Below are 24661 nucleotides of genomic sequence, written 5' to 3'. Positions count from 1 at the left end.
CAAAGTAGATGTCCTAACCGACATGCCAAAACTATAGTTTGTTAATTAACAAGAAATGTGGAGTGGTTGAAAAACAAATTTTAATGACTCCAACCTAAGTGTATGTAAACTTCCGACTTCATCTGTAGATGTACATATTGTAGGTGTCACAAAGTGCTTACACAGAAACCCAGCCTAAAACCCCAGAGCAAGCAATGCACGGTGGCCAGGAAAAACTCCCATGAAAGGCTGGAACCTAGGAAGAAACCTAGAGAGGAACCAGGCTCTGAACCAGTCTCGTATTTATTGTGTTACCTCTCCTCTATGTTTAGGCAACTGAGTTGTCTTGTCCTCCAGCTCCCAGACCTGCTCCCATCCTGGTCAGGCAGTTTCAAAAGACTAATGGAGAGACGTCAGAGAAACCAGGTATGGTCGCTCAAGTCCAGTTTTATTGATAGAACTGTGTTCATTCATTCAATTGGTCTCACCAATGCTACAATGTAAAAACATTCTAATTGATTCTTGTAAAGGGGATGGTGTGGCACGTTATTGGGAGAGACCACAAATCCATCTGAAAGCTTTGTAAAAAATGGGTACATCTTATGGATAAAATGGGTACATCTTATGGATAAAATGGGTACATCTTAGACACAAACAATGTGTTTGAGAAGCCAACATACAACGACGTGGGTCGACCATCGGGTGTCCCTTTGTTCTCCTCTGACCACCAGATGGCACAAGTGTATCTGTGCGGTCTGCACTTCAACTTCCTCCCCGCTCCTTTTCTCCTCCCCTCCCCTCCCCTCTCCTTTTCTTTTCCTTTGTCTCCAAGTCAGGTCACTGCAGTTGTTCTCCCAGAGAGGGTGAAATCATTTTTGCCTGACATCACTGTTGTGTCCTGTCCTCCCTAGCTACATCTAGACCACAGGGGGCTAGGAACTGCTCAAGTCAGTGCTTTAAAAGTCAATATTGTACATGGGGCTGGACACACCTCAGTGAGGAGAGAGGAGATGGCATTAGAGTCACTCAGCATGGAGGAAGGGAGGATAGACATGGAGTGACTGAAAAAATAGGCTGCATCTCAAATGGCACCCTATTCCCTATATTTCTCCTTTGGCCTCCTTTCCTTCCAGTTCTCTGCTGCCAATGTTTGTTTATTCCATGTGTAACTCTGTGTTGTATGTGTCGAACTGCTTTGCTTTATCTTGGCCAGGTCGCAGTTGTAAATGAGAACTTGTTCTCAACTAGCCTACCTGGATAAATAAAGGTGACATAAATAAATAAATGAATCGGGGATCATCAACTAGATTCAGCCGCGGGACGTTTTTTTCTTGGGCGGATGGTCGAGGGGCCGGAACATAATTTGTAGACTGCAATTTGACCCCAAGAATCCCAAACAGATATAAAATATTTGACCAAAACATAATAATTTCAAACCGTATACAATCACGTCTCTCTATTATGCGTGGGAATACTTGGGAACAGATTTCCAAAATTCTCATCACTTGGAGTTGATTTCCTGGTGTTTTTACAGTCTTATGTCCAAATAAAACCACTCGCTGGCAAAATTTGTCCCAGAGGCAGCCAGGTGGGGAACCACGCCCTATAAAGTGCCTTCATAAAAGTATTCAGACCCCTTAACTTTTTCCACATTTGGTTAGGTTACAGCCTTATTCTAAAATTGATTAAATTGTTGTTTTCCTCAGCAATCTACACACAATACCCCATAATGAAAAAGCAAAAACTGGTTTGTCGAAATGTTGACAAAGCTATAAAATAAACAACTTGAATATCACATTTACATAAGTATTCAGACCCTTTACTCAGTACTTTGTTGAAGCACCTTTGGCAGTGATTACAGCCTCAAGTCTTTTATTGTTATTGAACTTGGCAAGTCAGTTAAGAACAAATTCTTATTTACAATGACGGCCTACACCAGCCAAACCCAGACGACACTGGGCCAATGGTGCACCGCCCTATGGGACTCCCAATCTCAAGGCCTGGATTCGAACCAGGGTGTCTGTAGTGACGCCTGTAGCACTCAGGTGCAGTGCCTTAGACCGCTGCGCCACTCGGGGTATGACGCTACAAGCTTGGCACACCTGTATTTGGGGAGTTTCTCCCATTCTTCTCTGTAGATCCTCTCAAGCTCTGTCCGGTTGGATGGGGAGCATTGCTGCACAGCTATTTTCAGGTCTCTCCAGAGATGTTCGATCGGGTTCAAGTCTGGGCTCTGGCTGAGCCACTCAATGATATTCAGAGACTTGTCCCGAAGCCATTCCTGCGTTGTCTTGGCTGTGTGCTTAGGGTCATTGTCCTGTTGGAAGGTGAACCTTCGCCCCAGTCTGAGGTCCTGAGCGCTCTGGAGCAGGTTTTCATCAAGGATCTCTCTGTACTTTGCTCCGTTCATCTTTGCCTCGATTCTGACTAGTCTTGGTGGTTACAAACTTCTTCCATTGAAGAAGGATGGAGGCCACTGGGTTTTTGGGGACCTTCAATGCTGCAGAAATGTTTTGGTATCCTTCCCCAGATCTGTGCTTCGACACAATCCTGTCTTGGAACTCTACAGACAATTCCTTCGACCTCATGGCTTGGTTTTTGCTCTGACATGCACTGTCAACTGTGGGACCTTATATAGTGTGTGCCTTTCCAAATCATGTCCAATCAATTTAATTTACCACAGGTGGACTCCAATCAAGTTGTAGAAACATCTCAAGGATGATCAATGGAAACAGGATGCACCTGAGCTCAATTTCGAGTCTCATAACAAAGTGTCTGAATACTTATGTAAATAAGGTAATTCTGTTTTTTTTGTTTTAATACATTTGCAAACATTTCTAAAAACCTGTTTTTCGCTTTGTTATTATGGGGTATTGTGTGTAGATTGCTGAAGAAATTGTTTTATTTAATACATTTTAGAATAAGTCTGTAACGTAACAAAATGTGGATCAAGTCAATGGGTCTGAATACTTTCCCGAACGGCACTGTATAGTGGAATAACTCTCTCTGGTCAAAGGTAGTGCACGACATATAATGTACCATTTGGGACACACCATTGGCGTAAAGAGGAGCAGGGGTACTGTAAGGTTATTGTATATCTGTGGGAGAGAGCCTCTGGGAGTGAAGCAGTGTCACTGCGTTGAGATTAGGTAGACTAATCCAATCTAAAAGAGAGGAACAGTGAAGGATGATGGAGAACGTAGTATTAACACTGCTGAATGAAGAGGATCCTCATGGGCTTTGTCTTAAAGGTCCAATGCAGCTGTTTTTTTTTTTATCTCAATATCAAATCCTTTCTGAGTAACAATTAAGTAGCCTACAGTGATTGTTTTCATTAAAACAGTCAAAAATAAGCAATTTCTCAAGCAAGAATTTAGCTAGGACTTTCTGGGAGTGGTCTGAGTGGGGAGGGGAAAACTGAAAACTAGCTGTTATTGGCAGAGACGTTTGGAACTCTCTTTCTTATTGGTCTATTAACTAATTTACCGCCTGGTGATGTCACCAGGCATCCCAAAACTCCATCTCACCAAAACAGGCTGAAATTTCAGATGGTCTTTTCAAACAGCTCTTACACTAAAAGAGCAATATCAAAATGTTCACAATTCCACAGTATTATTCCAACTTCATAGTGTGGAAAAAGTAAATATAACACAGGAAATTCACGTTTTCGACTGCACTGGGCCTTTTAAATGGCTCCCGTGTGGTCAAAAGTAGTGAACAATGTCGAGAATTGGGTGCCATTTGGGACGCATGTAAGTCGCTCTGGATAAGAATGTCTGCTAAATGACAAAACTGTAAATGTAAAAATGCATACCGAGCTTTAGCTTCCTGGTAGGCTAGTAGGCACTGGGTGCTTACTGCTGCTGTAAAAGCATTTGCCTTCCATGTGTTTGTTAATGCGAGAGAACATGCATGTCACCATGTTGGCCAGTGGAAGCCAGTCCAAACTGCTTACTGGAGCCTTTATTGTGCTGGCTAATGGCTGTCTCTGCCTGCTTTCTTCACTTTATTTGTCCCAAATGGCACCCTACATAGTGCACTACCTTTGACCAGAGCCCTATGGGCCCCAGTGCACTATATAGAGAATAGGTGCCATTTGGGATCCAAACTATCATCTTAAATCATATGAAGCTGTAAGAATCTCTCGGCTTGATCTTGTGCCCTCATATCTAATGGTTCATTGTGTATCTGAAATTGCATCAAACTTTATCTGGTATATCAGTTGGATTAGTTTTCCTGATCTGCTTTTCTCTCAAATCAAACACTTTCCCTGCCTGTCCTTTAAGCCTGTGAGTCTGTGATGATAACTAGCTACCGTCCATGTTGGGTATTTTGTGATGGCCAGCAGAAGCCCTCAGCCGAATCTGTTAAAGTAATTCATTCTGTGTTTGGATATTTCTGTAGCTGTGTTGAATGTCAGTGTGCTTTGTCTCTCACTGCGTCGCTGTAGGGATTTTGTTTCAGCAGTAATTTGATGGACCAGTGAGATGAGGGACGGGGGAAAGAGCAAAGCTTCCACCTGCATGTTAATGTTTCTCGTTTCGTTTTTGTTTATCGCCTCAGCGCCTTCAACCCTTTCTTCTCCCCCTAGTTGTCTAGTCGTTGTAGCTACTTGTTGTTAGGGAAGAAAACACAAGTCTGAATTGAAAGGGACAACTCAACTGACGCCTTTGCAGCTAACATGATTATGTTACCAGTCAGTTATTGTGTCTTAGCCTATATGTTGTGCTCTAGCTTTACTTGGGGAAACTGAACTCAGTCAACAGCAGGGGGCTTTGATTTGGGTGGTAAAATAAAAAAAGCCATTCCCATAAAAAAGCCATTAAAATAAAAATAAATTTTTTACTAGCCGTTCATTACTAGGTTCAATGAGGAACTGCATTTAAAGGTATTGTCAAGGCACTACACTAGGACAAGACAAAGCACTTTATTCCCTATATAGTGCACTACTTTTGACTACTTTGACTACTTTTGGTCAAAAGTAGTGCACTAGATAGGGAATAAGGTGCCACTTGGGACGTAGTCTAGGACCTGATTGGAGCTAGAGTACTGAGTGACAGAGGCCTGAATTCTCTTATGTATGCCCCAAGACCAGTAAGCTGTCGCCTCCTGTCCTGCATCCCTCCATGCTATAGATGGGCCAATGGTCTGATTCAATGTGTACTGTAGCCTAATCATTTAGACTGGACGTGACACAGTGAAGGTTGTCTGTCCGGTGTCTCTCATTGCTTTAACTGTGGCTTGAGTCCCAAATGGCCCCTATTCCTTATATACGATACTACTTTTGGCCACAGCCCTATGGGGGATGTAGTGTCCCATTTAGGACGCAGGTTCTATTTACAGGTCGGAAAGCAATAAGAAACTATATAGGATATATGGTCAGAGTGGATGCACTGTCTGTCTGTCTCCCTGCCTCAGTTTAGTGTTCACTCCAGGCACTGGAGTGTAACAAGATCATAGTGAATGAGACTTTATATAACCATGGCTTGCAGTTGTCTTAAAGGATACATCCACAGTTGTTGTTGTTATGTATGGCAAAGCTACTACTGAATGCAAGCTTGAATAAAAAGGACCAAGAAATGGTATATTGTTTTAGCTTCATTTTTACACACAATGATCCGTACTGCAAACGATACCTTTATTAGCACCAGGAAGTACTGGACTGTACTATTTATGAGGAAAGGGGGTGTTCTGCTGGGCTCCCTGGCACTAAATTGTATACATTTTTCAGGATGAATGTTTTCTTATGTTGCGTTTGGATGTAAACTGTATAAATGACTATTTTGCTGTGGTCCTGTACTAGTCAGCCCTTTCCTGCCCTGAAGCCAGACCAACTTGGCTGAACACTTGTCTGTTTTCTGTGATGTGGACCTACTGTATAGTATGTGTGTATGGGGAGGTGCGACGGGGGAGCGGGGGTCTACTTTCCCCTCCCTACCGTCCTGCGTCATTGGCAGCAGATGAAGTGTAGAGGTCTATATCTAACAGGCTCACTAGAAGAACACCATACGGATATAGAACCTAAACTGTTTCCAAGCTTCAGTTATGTTTTCATCGTCAGGATCAAAACACACCACACCGACTCGCTCAAGGAGTTTTCACTTTCAAAGAGCTCTCTCCCTCTCTCCAGTTAATCCTCATTTAGCTGATGTGCTTCTGAGCTGGGATCTGTAATTAACAGTCCGTCAGCCCCCCAGTTCACAACACTAGCTGCTGTAGGGTGAATTACCACAGCAGCACCACTGAGTTGACAACACTGTTGGGATAGGGTGCCATTTGTGACACAAAGTCATTTATCGAAATGGGAATATTTGAGGACGTATTTGCAGACATTGCACAGTGTGATGTTTGTAGGATTTTAGGCCTAAGCCCTTTGAGGCGCCACTGTTTTTCCTATATTGATTTACCATTGTTTATCTGACTGTGCCTTGTTACAGTTCATCAATGTTTACTCATGACTTTGAGTAAATTGAACTAACTCTTCCCACTGATCTCCCTGACTGTTTGGATATTAGTGTTTTTTTCTTGCTGAGAGATTAGTCTGGCTGCTGGGTTTTTTCCACTCAGCCAGGCAGCAGTCTTCGCTAAAGCAAACAAACAGTACATATTTAGACACAGGGGTTGTGTCCAAAATGGCACTCGATTCCCTACATAGTGCACTACTTTCATCCATGGCCCATTGGGCTCTGGTCAAAAGTAGTTCACTATATAGGGAATAGTAGGGCGCCATTTGGGACACCGCCTTAGACAAACAGTGTATAGGTTTATGGCTATTCATGGTTCTCCCAGGGAGGAATGATTATTTACCCTGTAGCAGAGTGGATGTCTGCCCTCCTACTTTGAAGTGAAAGATACACAAGTTAGGTTCCTTATTTTAAACAACTCTCTCTCCCCTGGCCGATAGCCAAGAGAACCTTTTGTCGTTTCAACAAACACAACAGACTCGCTGCGCTTAAATGTGTTTAACCTAGCTTCAACCCAATTCTAACCCAATTTAATTCAGTCAACCTCCCTAGATACTGAGTTATGTGGAAAAGGGCGACACGCTTACAACAAGCTGACAAGAATGGGTGGGAAACAATTCTAAAGCACGATGGGAGCCTGTTTATCGTCCACGCTCGTGTTGAGTCCTGCATTTTCAGCCAAACACTGCCGCTTTGTCATTGACAGTGTTAGCACAAACATGTTTATCAGCAGCGTTGGCTGGCCGGACTGGCTCCTCTTTAGAATTGAGGCCAGACAAGATGGACATTGCTACTCTGGTCTTAAGGGGGATTTCACTGTGTTGTTGTATTGGTTAGCAGGAAGTGGAGTAACAATGATCAAATCCGCTGCTAAACCAACAAAAGACAAGCCAGGTTCTCTGACGTAGTCTGCCAACAGTCCGGGCACTACTGCGCACAGGAGGTTGGTGGCACCTTAATTGGGGAGGACAGGCTCGTGGGAATGGCTGGAGCAGAAAGGTATCAAATACACCAAACACATGGTTTCCATGTGTTTGATGCCATTCTATTCACTCCGTTCCAGCCATTATTATGCGCCGTCCTCCCCTCAGCAGCCTCCTCTGCTACTGGGTATGGAAAACATGGAGCTCCTTCTGTGTAAACCCCTGCATTTTAGTGTTGCCCTTGAAGTGCTATATCAAAAGTAGTGCACTATATAGGGAATAGGATGCCATTTGGGATGCATCCAAGCATCTGCACAATGGAGAAGGTTGTTCCTGGTTGTTCTTCTATCTAGCAGCCAGGCTCATGGTTACATGAATCACCACTGCAGACCACAGCGCTCACGAGAACTTAATTAAGAAATCATGTCAGCTCTGAAAGTCTCTGTAACAAATGCAGAAGTCCTTAACTTGGTCCACATGAGTCAAACTCCAGAGAGAGAGAGAGCGAGAACAAAAGAGAGAGAGAGCGAGAACAAAAGAGAGAGAGAGCGAGAACAAAAGAGAGAGAGAGAGAGAACAAAAGAGAGAGAGAGAGAGAACAAAAGAGAGAGAGAGAGAGCGAACAAAAGAGAGAGAGAGAGAGTGGGAGAAAGAGGGTAAAGAAAGGGGGATACCTAGTCAGTTGTACAACTGAATGCATTCAACTGAAATGGGTCTTCCGCATTTAACCCAACCCCACTGAATCAGAGAGGTGTGGGGAGCTGCCTTAATCGACATCCACGTCATCGGCGCCCGGGGAACAGAGGCTGGAGTTGGATAGAGACATGATGAGTTGGAGAGAGCGAGTTTGAGAGACAGCGAGAAAGAGTTAGAGAAAGTCAATGCTGCTCTACTCGTGACATGTCCTACAGGCAGATGGTGACCAGCTAGCTGGCTGCTAGCCCCAAACAACAGTGAAAAGCCAAACTCTATTTGTCATTCTGCTGCCTCGCTCACCAACCACAACTGCCTCCTTCACTGATTGTTCTCCTGTTAAACTGATGTTTTGACAGACCGGGAGAACGAGAATGCCCTCCAACACTCTCTTTCTCTGTGGCGCTACGATGAGTCGTTCCCCCGAGGTTATTGAGTGCGACATCAGCGCTCAAGTAGTATGTTTATCTTCATGGTTGACTGTGTTCTCCTTCTCCCATTATCTGACCTGGAGACACTGACTGCAGCACCAGTTCACTCCCCGGTCACACTGCAGCCAAACGCTGTCACAATGGTCAGCACATGGGAACACACATTCAAAGAGACTCCACTGTTGAACTTGATGTGTTGAGTCTTGTTGTATGCAGTTTGTGTGTAATGTGAATGAGGTCAGTGAGGGATTGTGGTTGGTTAGTGCTATCTGGTATCCTTGGGACGTCCCTACCCTAAACCCTAACCGTAACCATTTTAAATTTCAACTTCAAAGGGGTGACGTCAGATTTGAGACATCCCAATGACCTCATTTAGTCTTTTCCAATTGTGGTTTCACCCACAAGTGTCAGAAGACTTCCTCGGTTATTGTTGCTCCATCTACAATGTCAGAGTCATTGACTGGTTAAAAAATAAAAACACTGCCCAAAACCCTTTTACTGTAAGGCTTCTGTAGCTGTAAAGGTTGCCATTTGGGATGCAGACTCACTATGCAGCAGATATCTCCTCACCCCTGCCAGTAGGCTGTGGAAGTCCTATTAGAGCCGGTTTCCCAGTTCCAGATTAAGCCTAATCCAGGACTAAAAAGCATTCTCAATGGATATTCTCCATTGAAAGACCTTTTAAGTACTAGGCCTAATCTGTGTCTGGTTAACCGTCCCTTAGCTATCTTCCCCTTTCAAATGCAATAATAGATTCCCAACCTACGGTTTGTTTTTTATAAATTCTAGGAGGAGATGAAATATAAAGAGTTCCACCTATCCTCCAATTTTTTTTCAGCACCACATGATGCATGCTTGTGACCTACAATATTCTGCATCAGCTATAAGTCACACCCGTATTGAAAAAGATCTAAAGGCCTAGAGAAATCTCCAGCAAGCCTGAACAATGGTCTAGCCTAGTAGACAACCATTGCGTGGCTCAGCTAATCAACAGAGCGCTGTGCTTTCTGTCTGTTGGGAGTTCGATATATTTAGTCCATTTATCTTGTCTGCTCTGGTAGCTGCCTGGCCTTACATGAGGGGGAGAACACTATGGATGTGTCCCAAATGACATCCTATTCCCCATATAGTGCACTACTTTTGACCAGAGACCAATGGGCCCTGGTCAGAAGTAGTGTACTGTATAGGGAGTAGGTTGCCATTTGGGAAACATCCTATGTATTCAGGCCTGGTTTCATCCTCCACCCTCCACAGCTGCACTGGTATGTCTAACAGGCAACAGCTGCAGGTAGCAGGGCATGTGAGACAATATCAGAGAGAGAATATGATGCGTCCCAAATAGCATCCTATTCCCTTTATAGTTCACTACTTTTGACCATGGCCCATTGGTCTCCTGTCAAAAGTAGTGTGCTATATAGAGAATAGTATTTGGGACGCAGACAGAATGTTGTTGACTCAAGCCGAGGGAGCGTTAAGCATTCCTAATGGCTTGACCAGCCCAGGCATATCATTTTATTGTGTCTGCCAAAGATTCCACCACGCGTTTACATTTCTTTACCGACCAACCAGGGTCCTCAGTGACTGGTCCTGGTTAAAAATAGTGCACTAAATTGGGTATAGGTTGCAGATTGACAATGCAACAGATTGCTTCTCCTCACCCCTGCCAGTAGGCTTTGTAAGTCCTGTTAATTGCTAAAGCAGAGCCTGATCAAGGGCCAAAGTACTGAGGAACCGTGTGTCAGATTCACTGTTAATTGCTGTGATCCTCCCTGGTATTGTCTGGTAGATAGATAATTTCATACATAGCAGCTGCACACACTTCTGTTTTCATAGGGTAGTTATTAACCGACGGTCTCACAAGAACACAGGTCTGAATTTTACAACACATGCGGTTTATTTGAACCGAATCCCCATCAACTTAAAAGAGCTTCTTAAATCATGCAGAAATCATTAAAAAACTTTTGACGTTGTGAAATGACCAACTATATTGCCGGTGGGTGACCTAGGAAATGTGGTATTTCCATTAGGTTTTTGAAGATTGGCCATGCCTCTGCTGTGATGCCTGAACCGTATCTCTGCGGCGTTCTCATCCTCCGCAGCATGCGATGGGGGGGGGGGGGGGGTGAGAGAAGGGGGAGGGATGAAGAGAGGGAGCGGTTATAGATAATGTTCCTCGCACAGATGGAGACGTCAGTGAAACCCAAGTCCCTGTTGTCGAATAGGTCCCGGCCGTATCATGCCACTGATAGGCCTCACCTCTTCACCCCTGGCCCTTCATCTGGGCGCCGGAGATGGGATGCTTCCCCGATTCCCCTGGCCGTGGGGCTTTGATCAGCGGGGCCCCGAGACGGGCCGGGCCCCTGCAGGCCCCTGGGTGCTAAGCCACGCGCCAGAAGGACAGGGGCTCTGCTTTCACAGGCAGGTGGAGGAGCAGCCAGGTTTAAGAAGAGCTCTTCTTTCAGTTCAGCCATGTCTGACAGGGTTGCCCCCCCCCCTCTCTCTGTTTGATGTCGGCCGAAAGAGAGTCCAGGCAGAGGCAGATGTGGTGGGTCATCAAAATTTCCATGAGGCAATATGGCATGTCTCTCTCATGGGAGTCGAGGGATGCGTCCCAAATGGCACCCTGTTCTGTATATAGTGTACTACTTTTGACCAGGGTAGGGTGCGCTATAAAGGGAATAGGGTGCCGTTTGGTGTGCAGACTGTTTAAATAGTTAGGAAGTTAGCTACACCAGTAGCAGCATGACTGTTGTTAGCGAAGCTACAGAGGGCCTCTTAGCTAACTGGATTAGTTAGAAAACATTATTTTCCCTCGAAATAAGATACATACCCTGGTTTATCCCGAAAGTAATCAACCCTCCTTAGCCTTACTTTGCTGGAAGTCAGCCTGTGTAATGTGAAGATTAGTAGGTGATGGTGCAGTGGGGGGTGCTGGCTGCCTGGGCAGGCTTCCTGGCTGAACTCTGGGTTGTCTTTTGTTTTAGAGACTCCTCTCCTCATCTGGTTTACATTAAGCTCTGCTTTAGCTCCAAGCCAATCCCCCTCTCTCTTCTTCTCCCTCCAGGCAGCTCCCTCCCTTTCTCCCTATCTCATATCAAAGCCCCCCCCCCCCCCCCCCCACACTACCACCACCATAACTCAGGCAGCATCTTGAATCTATCACCTTTGTCTGTGCTGTCCTGTACTAAAGCTACAGCTAGCACTGCCTAATAAACATAACAGAGCCATACTCTGAGCTGAGCCACTGCCCAATCACCAATCACTGGGCCAACTCCCTCACAGGGACACCCGCACAGAGACCCCCACACACACACTGCCCAGTCCAGCCCCATTGACTGACTGAAGCCATGTTGGAACACAATTCAAAGCTCAGAGGTTAGGTGACCATCAGTGTGGATTGGATTATAGACCAATAATGAGCCACAGAAGACTGACTGTGTTACCCCACACCACACACACACACACACACACACACATGTAACGCTGTAGTCCTCCTTATTAAAACGGCATGTTGCTGTTCCATTGCTTAGTCTCTAAACTAGCTCGGCTGCAAAACAAGTGAATGGAAATTCACTGCAATTCAGTTTATGAATCTGTCACTAACTGGGCAATCGCTAAAAGGATCCTGGTATTAGTTATACCGCCTTTACAGCACCAGTCCTAAATAAGTAAAACGTTCAAATGATTAATCAGACAGAGGGTGCCCTATTCCCTTTATAATGTACTGCTTTTGACCAGAGCCCCATGCACTATATAGAGAATAGGGAGCCGTTTGAGACACACCGAGAGATCCAAACTGCTGCGTTCGTTCATTTCCCATCCAAGATCATTAAAGTGGATGTGTACAGAGTAGACAGATGTCCTACTCCCCTGTTCCCCTGTTCTGATCCCAGATGGTTGTTGGGGGGGGGGGGGGGGGACTGGGCGTCCTGCCCACAGGCCCTGGATGACCCTCTTCTCCAGATATGGCCCGTGTTCCAGGCTGACTACATTGCGGGTTCAGACACCTGCCACATTTCACAACGCATTGATAGGTGTTTAACATATCAGCTAACCAACCGTCATATAATTCAGCCATCTGATGCCCAATTGCTCAGTCGACGACGTGGCACGCAGCCATTGGTTGCTGCTCGCTGCGCCACTACAATGTCGTCGGTCTGGAATGACACCATATGCTGTGATCTGAGCCCAAACGGACAGACCGACAGACGTATGGAGCCCTAACAGCCTGGGTACTGTAGTACGTTGTAGTACCTACCTGGAGAACACTGTCCCTCCCAGGTCACCTTCCATCTATCAGGGCCAAAGCAGGCTGTCATATTGACTCTGGATCAGCTTTCAGTTTCACGACTAAACCCTTAATGTGTCTCAAACGGCACCCTATTCCCTTTTATAGTTGAAATATAGTGCATTATAAAGGGAATAGGGTGCCATTTGGAATGCAACCTGGATCAGGTTTCATTACTAAACCCTGTCACATCTGGCCCCCTCTGATGAAGGGAGAGGATAGAAGGTAGGTGTCTCAGAGGGCCCCTAGTCTAGTGTAGTGCCAAATCCAAATACTGGAAAATCACCAAGCTGTGAAGGACTGTTCTTTGTGAATGTGTTCATAAGGATGACTGTACATAATATTTGTGTATATATTCATGTTGTTATATGTTTGGGCATGTACCTCTGCACATAACAAGATGAACAATTTACAATTTGGTGAGTAAATCACAGTAGGTGTTTGGTTGTAACAATTTAACGTTAACAGGACTTTTTTCCCTTTTGGGTTTAAGATATAGTGAATTTAGAAATTTGCCACAGAATTTACTACAAAGCAGTTGTTTCTCAAAGCGGGTAAGATTTCTGTTACAGGTTGCCATAGCAACCCTTTTGTCACGACGAGTCTGTAAATCCTTTCTATTATTCTGGGTTTTTCTTAAATGTCTTTCTCAAAATAGCACAGGTCACCACATTTGTATGTCTCGTTTTGATTGATTCATATGGTTGGTTTGTTGGTATGTAGCTGCATTCTAAAGAGTGTGTGTGTCAGAAAGATGGATGTACAGTAGCGTTGGTTTGGAACAGCCTGCAGGGGCTCTCTAAATGAAGAAGGATTATCCATGTCTGTTCTCCCTGTAACTGCCCCCTCTCCCCTCCCTCCCTCCCTCCCTCCCTCCCTCCCTCCCTCCCTCCCTCCCTCCCTCCCTCCCTCCCTCCCTCCCTCCCTCCCTCCCTCCCTCCCTCCCTCCCTCCCTCAATTGCCCACTACACAGGAAACTCTATCTCCCTCTCTCTCTTTCTCAGTTCAATTCAAAGGGACTTTATTGGCATGGGAAACATCGCCAAAGCAAGTGAAATAAACAATAAACAAAAGTTAGAAGACACAAAACAACATCAACAAAAACGATTTGAATTTGACAGTAAATATTGCACTCAAAAAGATTTTCAAAAGCTAGAATAATAGAGGAGGATAAATAAACAGATAAATATTGGTGGTATTTACAATGTGGTTTGTGCTACACTGGTTGACCTTTTCTCGTGGCAGTGGGCCGCAAGTCTTGCTGCTGTGACTGCGCACTGCGGTATTTCACCTAACATATATGGGAGTTTATCAATGTTTTGTTTTCTAATTCTTTTGGGTCTGTGATCTGTGGGGAATAAATCAAATTGTATTGGTCACATACACATGTTTAGCAGATGTTATTGCGGGTTTTTTGAAATGCTTGTGTTCCGAGCTCCAACAGTGCGGTAATATCTAACAATAGACAACCTAAAAGTAAAATAATGAAATTAAGGAATATATCAATATTTCAAGTCTATGTATATGGGGCAGCAGCCTCTAATGTGCTAGTGATGGCTATTTAACAGTCTGATGACCTTGAGATAGCTGTTTTTCAGTCTCTCGGTCCCAGCTTTGATGCGCCTGTACTGACCTCGCCTTCTGGATGATAGTGGGGTGAACAGGCAGTGGCTCGGGTAGTTGATGTCCTTGATGATCCTTTTGGCCTTCCTGTGACATCGGGTGCTGTAGGTTTTTTTTTATTTTTTTATTTAACCTTTATTTAACCAGGTAGGCAAATTGAGAACACGTTCTCATTTACAATTGCGACCTGGCCAAGATAAAGCAAAGCAGTTCGACACATACAACAACACATAGTTACACATGGAGTAAAACAAACATATAGTCAATAATACAGTGAAAAAAAAAATAAGTCTATATACAATGTGAGCAAGTGAGGTGAGATAAGGGAGGTGAAGGCAAACAAATATATGTATAAATAAATAAAAATATAAAAGGCCATGGAGGCGAAGTGAGTACAACACAGCAAGTAAAATAAAAACTAAAAAAACAATGGAATGGTTGGTTTGCAGTGGAAGAAAGTGCAAAGTAGAGACAGAAATAATGGGGTGCAAAGGAGCAAAATAAATTAATAAATAAATACAGTAGGTAAAGAGGTAGTTGTTTGGGCTAAATTGTAGATGGGTTATATACAGGTGCAGTAATCTATGAGCTGCTCTGACAGCTGGTGCTTAAAGCTAGTGAGGGAGATAGGTGTTTCCAGTTTCAGAGATTTTTGTAGTTCGTTCCAGTCATTGGCAGCAGAGAACTGGAAGGAGAGGCGTCCAAAGGAAGAATTGGTTTTGGGGGTGACTAGAGAGATATACCTGCTGGAGCGCGTGCTACAGGTAGGTGCTGCTATGGTGACCAGCGAGCTGAGATAAGGGGGGACTTTACCTAGCAGGGTCTTGTAGATGACCTGGAACCAGTGGGTTTGGCGACGAGTATGAAGCGAGGGCCAGCCAACGAGAGTGTACAGGTCGCAGTGGTGGGTAGTATATGGGGCTTTGGTGACAAAACGGATGGCACTGTGATAGACTGCATCCAATTTATTGAGTAGGGTTTTGGAGGCTATTTTGTAAATGACATCACCGAAGTCGAGGATTGGTAGGATGGTCAGTTTTACAAGGGTATGTTTGGCAGCATGAGTAAAGGATGCTTTGTTGCGGAATAGGAAGCCAATTCTAGATTTGACTTTGGATTGGAGATGTTTGATGTGAGTCTGGAAGGAGAGTTTACAGTCTAACCAGACACCTAGGTATTTGTAGGTGTCCACATATTCTAAGTCAGAGCCGTCCAAAGTAGTGATGTTGGACAGGCGGGCAGGAGCAGGCAGCGATCGGTTGAAGAGCATGCATTTGGTTTTACTTGTATTTAAGAGCAGTTGGAGGCCACGGAAGGAGAGTTGTATGGCATTGAAGCTCGCCTGGAGGGTTGTTAACACAGTGTCAAAAGAAGGGCCAGAAGTATACAGAATAGTGTCGTCTGCGTAGAGGTGGATCAGAGAATCACCAGCAGCAAGAGCGACATCATTGATGTAAACAGAGAAGAGAGTCGGTCCAAGAATTGAACCCTGTGGCACCCCCATAGAGACTGCCAGAGGCCCGGACAACAGACCCTCCGATTTGACACACTGAACTCGATCAGAGAAGTAGTTGGTGAACCAGGCGAGGCAATCATTAGAGAAACCAAGGCTGTCGAGTCTGCCAATGAGGATGTGGTGATTGACAGAGTCAAAGGCCTTGGCCAGGTCAATGAATACGGCTGCACAGTATTGTTTCCTATCGATGGCGGTTACGATATCGTTTATGACCTTGAGCGTGGCTGAGGTGCACCCATGACCAGCTCTGAAACCAGATTGCATTGCGGAGAAGGTGTGGTGGGATTCGAAATGGTCGGTAATCTGTTTGTTGACTTGGCTTTCGAAGACCTTAGAAAGGCAGGGTAGGATAGATATAGGTCTGTAGCAGTTAGGGTCAAGGGTGTCCCCCCCTTTGAAGAGGGGGATAACCGCAGCTGCTTTCCAATCTTTGGGGATCTCAGACGACACGAAAGAGAGGTTGAAGAGGCTAGTAATAGGGGTGGCAACAATTTCAGCAGATAGTTTTAGAAAGAAAGGGTCCAGATTATCTAGCCCGGCTGATTTGTAAGGGTCCAGATTTTGCAGCTCATTTAGAACATCAGCTGACTGTATTTGGGAGAAAGAGAAATGGGGAAGGCTTGGGCGAGTAGCAGAGGGGAGGGCAGTGCTGTTGTCCGGGGTGGGGGTAGCCAGGTGGAAAGCATGGCCAGCCGTAGAAAAATGCTTATTGAAATTCTCAATTATAGTGGATTTGTCGGTGGTGACAGTGTTTCCTATCTTCAGAGCGGTTGGAAGCTGGGAGGAGGTGTTCTTATTCTCCATGGACTTTACGGTGTCCCAGAACTTTTTTGAATTTGTGTTGCAGGAAGCAAATTTCTGCTTGAAATAGCTAGCCTTGGCTGTTCTAACTGCCTGTGTATATTGGTTTCTGGCTTCCCTGAAAAGTTGCATATCACGGGGGCTGTTCGATGCTAATGCAGAACGCCATAGGATGTTTTTCTGTTGGTTAAGGGCAGTCAGGTCAGGAGAGAACCAAGGGCTATATCTGTTCCTGGTTCTAAATTTCTTGAATGGGGCATGCTTATTCAAGATGGTGAGGAAGGCATTTTTAAAAAATGACCAGGCATCCTCTACTGACGGGATGAGATCAATATCCTTCCAGGATACCCCGGCCAGGTCGATTAGAAAGGCCTGCTCGCTGAAGTGTTTCAGGGAGCGTTTGACAGTGATGAGTGGAGGTCGTTTGACCGCTGACCCATTACGGATGCAGGCAATGAGGCAGTGATCGCTGAGATCTTGGTTGAAAACAGCAGAGGTGTATTTGGAGGGCAAGTTTGTTAGGATGATATCTATGAGGGTACCCGTGTTTACGGAATTGGGGTGGTACCTGGTAGGTTCATTTATAATTTGTGTGAGATTGAGGGCATCAAGCTTAGATTGTAGGGTGGCTGGGGTGTTGAGCATGTTCAAATTTAGGTCGCCTAGCAGCACGAGCTCTGAAGATAGATGGGGGGCAATCAGTTCACATATAGTGTCCAGAGCACAGCTGGGGGCAGAGGGTGGTCTATAGCAGGCGGCAACGGTGAGAGACTTGTTTTTAGAGAGGTGGATTTTTAAAAGTAGAAGTTCAAATTGTTTGGGAACAGACCTGGATAGTATAACAGAACTCTGCAGGCAGTCTTTGCAGTAGATTGCAACACCGCCCCCTTTGGCCGTTCTATCTTGTCTGAAAATCTTGTAATTGGGGATGAAAATGTCTGAATTTTTGGTGGTCTTTCTAAGCCAGGATTCAGACACGGCTAAAACATCCGGGTTGGCAGAGTGTGCTAAAGCAGTGAACAAAACAAACTTAGGGAGGAGGCTTCTAATGTTAACATGCATGAAGGTGTCCTGGAGGGCAGGTGTCCTGGAGGGCAGGTAGTTTTCCCCCCGATGATGTGTTGGGCAGACCGCACCACCCTCTGGAGAGCCCTGCGGTTGTGGGCGGTACAGTTGCCGTACCAGGCGGTAATACAGCCTGACAGGATGCTCTCAATTGTGCATCTATAAAAGTTTGAGGGTTTTAGTTGCCAAGCCAAATTTCTTTGGCGTTCTGAGGTTGAAGAGGCTTTAACAGAGGTTGTGTCTCTAATGTGGTCATACAGTTGAAGTCGGAAGTTTACATACACTTAGGTTGGAGTCATTAAAACCCGTTTTTCAACCACTCCACAAATTTCTTGTTAACAAGCAGTTTTGGCAAGTCAGTTAAGACATCTACTTTGTGCATGACAAAAGTCATTTTTCCAACAATTGTTTACAGACAGATTATTTCACTTATAATTCACTGTATCACAATTCCAGTGGATCAGAAGTTTACATACACTAAGTTGACTGTGCCTTTAAACAGCTTGGAAAATTCCAGAAAATTGTCATGGCTTTAGAAGCTTCTGATAGGCTAATTGACATCATTTGAGTCAATTTGAGGTGTACCTGTGGATGTATTTTAAGGCCTACCTTCAAACTCAGTGCCTCTATGCTTGACATCATGGGAAAATAAAAATAAATCAGCCAAGACCTCAGAAAACAATTGTAGACCCCCACAAGTCTGGTTCATCCTTGGGAGCAATTTCCAAACGCCTGAAGGTACCACGTTCATCTGTACAAACAATAGTACGCAAGTATAAACACCATGGGACCACTCAGCCGTCATACCGCTCAGGAAGGAGACACGTTCTGTTTCCTAGAGATGAACGTACTTTGGTGCGAAAAGCACAAATCAATCCCAGAACAACAGCAAAGGACCTTGTGAAGATGCTGGAGGAAACAGTTACAAAAGTATCTATATCCACAGTAAAACGAGTCCTATATCGACATAACCTGAAAGGCCGCTCAGCAAGGAAAAAGCCACTGCTCCAAAACCACCATAAAAAAGCCAGACTACGGTTTGCAACTGCAAAGATTGTACTTTTTGGAGAAATGTCCTCTGGTCTGATGAAACAAAAATAGAACTGTTTGGGTCTTCCAAATGGATAATGACCCCAAGCATACTTCTAAAGTTGTGGCAAAATGGCTTAAGGACATCAAAGTCAAGGTATTGGAGTGGCCATCACAAAGCCCTGACCTCAATCCTATTCAAAAGTTGTGGTCAGAACTGAAAAAGCGTGTGCGAGCAAGGAGGCCTACAAACCTGACTCAGTTACACCAGCTCTGTCAGGAGAAATGGGCCAAAATTCACCCAACTTATTGTGGGAAGCTTGTGGAAGGCTACCCGAAACGTTAGACCCAAGTTAAACAATTTAAAGGCAATGCTACCAAATACTAATTGAGTGTATGTAAACTTCTGACCCACTGGGAATGTGATGAAAGAAATAAAAGCTGAAAGAAATAATTCCCTCCACTATTATTCTGACATTTCACATTCTTAAAATAAAGTGGTGATCCTAACTGACCTAAGACAGGGAATTATTAGTAGGATTAAATGTCAGGAATTGTGAAAAACTGAGTTGAAATGTATTTGGCTAAGGTGTATGTAAACTTACGACTTCAACTGTACATTTGGCAGGAGTTTAGGAAGTGCAGCTCATTTTCCACCTCATTTTGTGGGCTGTGTGCACATAGCCTGTCTTCTCTTGAGAGCCAGGTCTGCCTGCGGCGGCCTCTCTCAATGGCAAGGCTATGCTCACTGAGTCTGTACATTTTGGGTCAGTCATAGTGGTCAGGTATTCTGCCACTGTGTAGTCTCTGTTTAGGGCCAGATACCCTTCCTTTATGTCCCTCCACTAGGCAGGTACCTGAGATGAAAAGCCCATTGATTGTCACTCTCCTGTACCCTGGCCTGCACCCCACTCCCCGCCCCACCCACCCTCCATAGGAAAAGAGCTGTGGGGATGAAAGCCTTCTTCTTGGGGCAAATGCAAATCCCCCCGCTGCTAGGCTTTTCTACCCACACAGCTGCCTCTCCTTTCAGCCTACTGACTGCAGGAGAGGAGCTCTGTGTGGCCGCAGGGACTTTCCACGAGACCCCCTCTGCAAACCAGGCTCCGCACCCCACGCAGTGTGGCTCGGGAGAGAGGGGCTCAGTGCCCCCTGACAAAGGTCGCAACCTCTGACTTTCAATTAGCGTTACTCTCATTGTGCTCTCTGTGTTGTGAAGGTAGGGCTTGGGTCGAGGCTGGCTGGGGGGTTGGCTGCCCCTCTTTACGACACTATGACTCAATCAACAGCGCATACAGTTTCCCTGTTCAGTGGCGTAAACAAGCAGAGAGAAAAGGATTGGTTAAAAGAGCCATTGAAGTCTTCTGATTGACTTAATCTGTCTTGAGGGGAAAGGAAGTTTGATGGGGTTCTCCTTTTGACACCAGGGGTGACCTAGCCTACCCCCTAACTCCACTCCTAACCCCCCTGACCCCCTCTGAGCTAAACCTCCATGATGGATACCGAGTGGGGCCAAAAGAGAATGAGCTCCACTTTGTCTTTAGGACAGATGAACTGACCCTAAGGTGTCTGCCAAAGGGCGCTGCTCAAAAGTAGTGCGCTATATAGGGAATAGGGTGCCATGTGGGCCGTATAGTCTATTAACATCCAGATAGATGAAGGAATATTCCAGAAGCACACCAGGAGCCACGTTAATTCGTTATGAAGCTTCTCTTCTCAGGTGGGGATGTCAGGTTAGGTGTATTTTCTAATGAATGATGTGTTGCCATGGTGAATATACAGTAGTTTTGATATGTAGGTGTGGAGGGATAGTGAAGCAAGGCTGGCCTGGCTTAGCCTTGTGCCCATACTTTAAATGCTATAAGACTGTAGCTGATCTCTATAAGACGGGCCTAGATAAATAAAGGTTGAATGAATAAAGAAATACAAGTCTGCTACAGCACATACAGTGTGGATACTGGGTTAGTCTTTCCCTTCTGTATACACTTTTAAATCCTATTCCCAGCACTGCTGCACAGCCTTAATCCTGCTCTTTCTATCAGACGCGTGGATTCGCAGAGTTCCCAGTCTGTTGGTGTAAAGAGCTGGCCTAGGGGCGGCAAGTAGACTAGCGGTTCGTCACGCTCGATTCCCTGAGCCGGCTTTGTGAGACATCTGCCCGTGTGCCCTTGAGCAAGGCTCTTAACCCTAATTGCCCCTGTAAATCGCTCTGAATAAGAGCGTCTGCTAAGTGACTCAAATGTAAATGTAGCGCCACTGCATTGTTACGTTGTGCCACTTTTAGCTTTTTGAGGCTTTTGTAGGTGAAAAAGATTGTTGGGTTTTCCACTCCGGAGGAGTTTTAAATTGGAGAGACAGTTGGGGTGGGGTGGTATTACCATCAGAATGATGGGTTCGTATACACAGTTCTCCCTCTAGGAGTCCTTTACTGACCGACTTTCTTCACTCGATTGCACCTGCAGGGCTGGACTCTCCTCCAGTTGTCTCTCTGCTTGTTTTGATCCATTTCCATCCATACAGATAAGTATACGTCCCTATGAAGAGCAGTGGTAGCCTAGCAGTAACTGTTCCTCCTAGGCTCCAGGCTGTTGTCGGTGGAGAGTAAAGTTGTGTGTGTGTGTGTTGTCGGTGGATATGAGAGGGAGAGGAGTGTTTTCTACGTAAGACAGCCATGCCTGTAGGCCAGGTCAGGGGTTCACTGGTTTCCATGGCTTTGACTTTCCCTCCAGCCGCACCACAGAGCCAGCTGTTGTCAGTTGGAGCCTCTTTTTTTCCTCAACGCTGAAATATCAGGCAGGGAAAACAAGAAAGATAGCCTCCTCTCTGACAATATCCACTGTTTGCACTTCTTACACCCTTTGTTGGGTTGTGGCTATCGATCTCCACATTTAAGAAATGCCAGCTTTTCAGAACATACTTGACACGGAATGAGTAGAGTTACACATTTATTTTCACCAGGTTATACATTTTTATCAATTTATTTTTAAATGTTGAGATAGTGGAAACCTTCCCATTCTCACTGGTGTGGGTCACACCCATGTCTTTGAGGACTGGGATTTTAATCAAATGTAAATACTTAAGTGCGTGCACAAACTCTTTGTCATTCCTTCCCCTATGTATTTATTGAGTTCAGATATTCAGACAAAAAAAAAACATTCCAACGGTTCCAACATGAATCCATGAGGTTCATTTGTTTTATTGTTCAGTTTATCATCGAGGGCTCTCATTTAACAATGTCCATCATCGGTTCCAAGAACTATTAAACTCAAACATCAAACGAGAAGTAGAAAGAACTTTCCAGAAGTCCTCTACCTCCAGGAATGGACTGCCAGTAGGCTCTTACGTCAGTGTCCCACACCCTCTGCAGTTAGTCAGTCAACCTTGGGAGGCTCAGTCAGTCAAGGGGAGGCAGGGGATTGTGAGTTTGGTGAGAGCGTAGTCTGTCAGCTCTGGTTCACTGAGAGGAGGGTGGAGAACAACCTTTTAAGTGTTTGCAGGTGTCCTTTTGAGAGAAGGAGAACACCGCCTTTCTCCTCTGATGTGTTTGTGCGTCGTTCACAATCTAGCTATCTAGCTTCCTTGCAGCCCGTCCATTCAGCCAGACTTGACTCAGACGTTATTTATTTTGGTGCTCTTCCTAAAGCCTTCCTGTCCTGGGTCTCTCTATGTGTGTGAACTTTTCCTCTCCATGGGCCCTGGTCAAAGGTAGTGCACTATATAGGGAATAGTGAGCCATTTGGGACGCGGGCCAAGGGTTGACCTTTGACCTCACTGCACCTGGTCCACATATCCTCTCGGGTCACCATTCCGCTTATGTTGTCACACCTGTTGTGAATCAAGCATTCATTTTTCAAGGTGTCATTGATAGAATCAACTCAAAGTATTTCAAGCTGTGATGACAGATATGGGTCTCGGTCAAAAGCCTCACCTGACCCGTTGTTCAGGAAACGCTGCTCGGCCATTTGACGGTTGTTGTTCTAGTTGTGTTGAAGAAGGGAGACGTGCAAAGTTCACAGGATTGTGCTTCTGTTCACCTGTGGTTGGTGGTTGAAAAAGGACAGCCAAATGTTACGTTGACAGCAACATGAAACCAAGCAGGACTGCTTTAAACCGCGTGTCAACAGCCAGCACCTGATCAATGGAGTAATCCATCACAGGAATTCACATTTGCTATGTTGATAGTATCACTGTCACCCTTCTGAAAGTCTATAAATGCAAGGGCTCTCCGCTGACATTTCTGGTCGTAAGTCAGGGGGCTTGCGCCCTTTCCTCACTTGGGAGACTGGCCGTTTAACAACTTTGATATGTCAGTTAGCAGAATTCATTAGAATTTTGACAATCTTTATTGCATGGACTTCAAAGATGTCCTTGAGTTGCTAAATGGATGTAAGGCGGATACATAGATGGCAGCGCACGGGGAGAGTATTTACTGCTTTCTCTTCATCTCGGTCTCTCCTGCATCTCTCTCTTTCATCCACTACGGGGCATTTCCTGTCCTGGGCCATTTTTCATATCAGCAGATAGTAGGCTTCTAGGCCTGCTAGTACTACAGGAAGCACTGAGCAGACACAGGCAGCCTTTGACAGGAAGGATGATAAATAGCTCATTTCCAAGATAGCATGTGCATCCAAAATGGCACCCTATTCCCTTTATAGTGCACTACTTTTGACCAGGTTCCATAGGGCTCTGGTCAATAGTAGTGCACTATATAGGGAACAGGGTGCCATTTGGGACGCATACACCTACTTCTTTGTCTCGGCTCATTCACAAAGAGGATGTCCTCTCTCTTATCTTGCATTAATAGTTTAGAGGGGATATGGAAAAGGAGCATGTTACAAAGCAGAGGTGGCCTGGAGAAACTAAACTCTGGCATAACACCATGAAAAACCAGCTACTAGCAGCATCAATAAGATATGGTGCTTTTAGTCAGTTTCACTGCTGGAACGAGCACCACAAGAGCACCCCAACAATAGGCTTTAATGGAACTGTGCTATTTGACACCACATTGTGCTCTGTGTGTTTCTAAAACAACAGGGTAAAACAAATACACTATCTGAATCATGAATTTTTTATTTCTTGGTAGTTTTGCTCAAGGTCAAGAGAGAGCCGAAGCCTGACATCCACTAATAGCATGTTTTATTTCTGCACACACACACTCACTAGCTGTGTAGAGATACACACACACTCACTAGCTGTGTAGAGATACACACACACTCACTAGCTGTGTAGAGATACACACACACTCACTAGCTGTGTAGAGATACACACACACTCACTAGCTGTGTAGAGATACACACACACTCACTAGCTGTGTAGAGATACACACACACTCACTAGCTGTGTAGAGATACACACACACTCACTAGCTGTGTAGAGATACACACACACTCACTAGCTGTGTAGAGATACACACACATACACTCACTAGCTGTGTAGAGATACACACACATACACTCACTAGCTGTGTAGAGATACACACACACACACTCACTAGCTGTGTAGAGATACACACACACACACTCACTAGCTGTGTAGAGATACACACACACACACTCACTAGCTGTGTAGAGATACACACACACTCACTCACTAGCTGTGTAGAGATACACACACACACACTCACTAGCTGTGTAGAGATACACACACACTCACTCACTAGCTGTGTAGATATACACACACACACACTCACTAGCTGTGTATAGATACACACACACACAGTCACTAGCTGTGTAGAGATACACACACACTCACTCACTAGCTGTGTAGAGATACACACACACTCACTCACTAGCTGTGTAGAGATACACACACACTCACTCACTAGCTGTGTAGAGATACACACACACTCA

General features: G+C 45.0%; 1 protein-coding gene across 4 annotated transcripts in view; it reads left to right on the top strand.

Annotated features, from left to right (window-relative positions):
* The window catches only part of kiaa0586 (KIAA0586 ortholog), a 113294-nt gene that overhangs the window by 78518 nt on the left and 10115 nt on the right, over window positions 1–24661 (top strand). For all 4 annotated transcript variants that reach the window (XM_071365527.1, XM_071365529.1, XM_071365528.1 and 1 more), the window contains one exon: window positions 312–405. In XM_071365527.1, the coding sequence (XP_071221628.1) occupies window positions 312–405 (94 nt within the window). The remainder of the gene's footprint in view (window positions 1–311; window positions 406–24661) is intronic.

This window comes from Salvelinus alpinus, chromosome 25 (genome assembly GCF_045679555.1).
Source record: "Salvelinus alpinus chromosome 25, SLU_Salpinus.1, whole genome shotgun sequence".
Classification (NCBI taxonomy): domain Eukaryota; kingdom Metazoa; phylum Chordata; class Actinopteri; order Salmoniformes; family Salmonidae; genus Salvelinus; species Salvelinus alpinus.
This window is presented reverse-complemented; position numbering and strand designations above follow the sequence as displayed.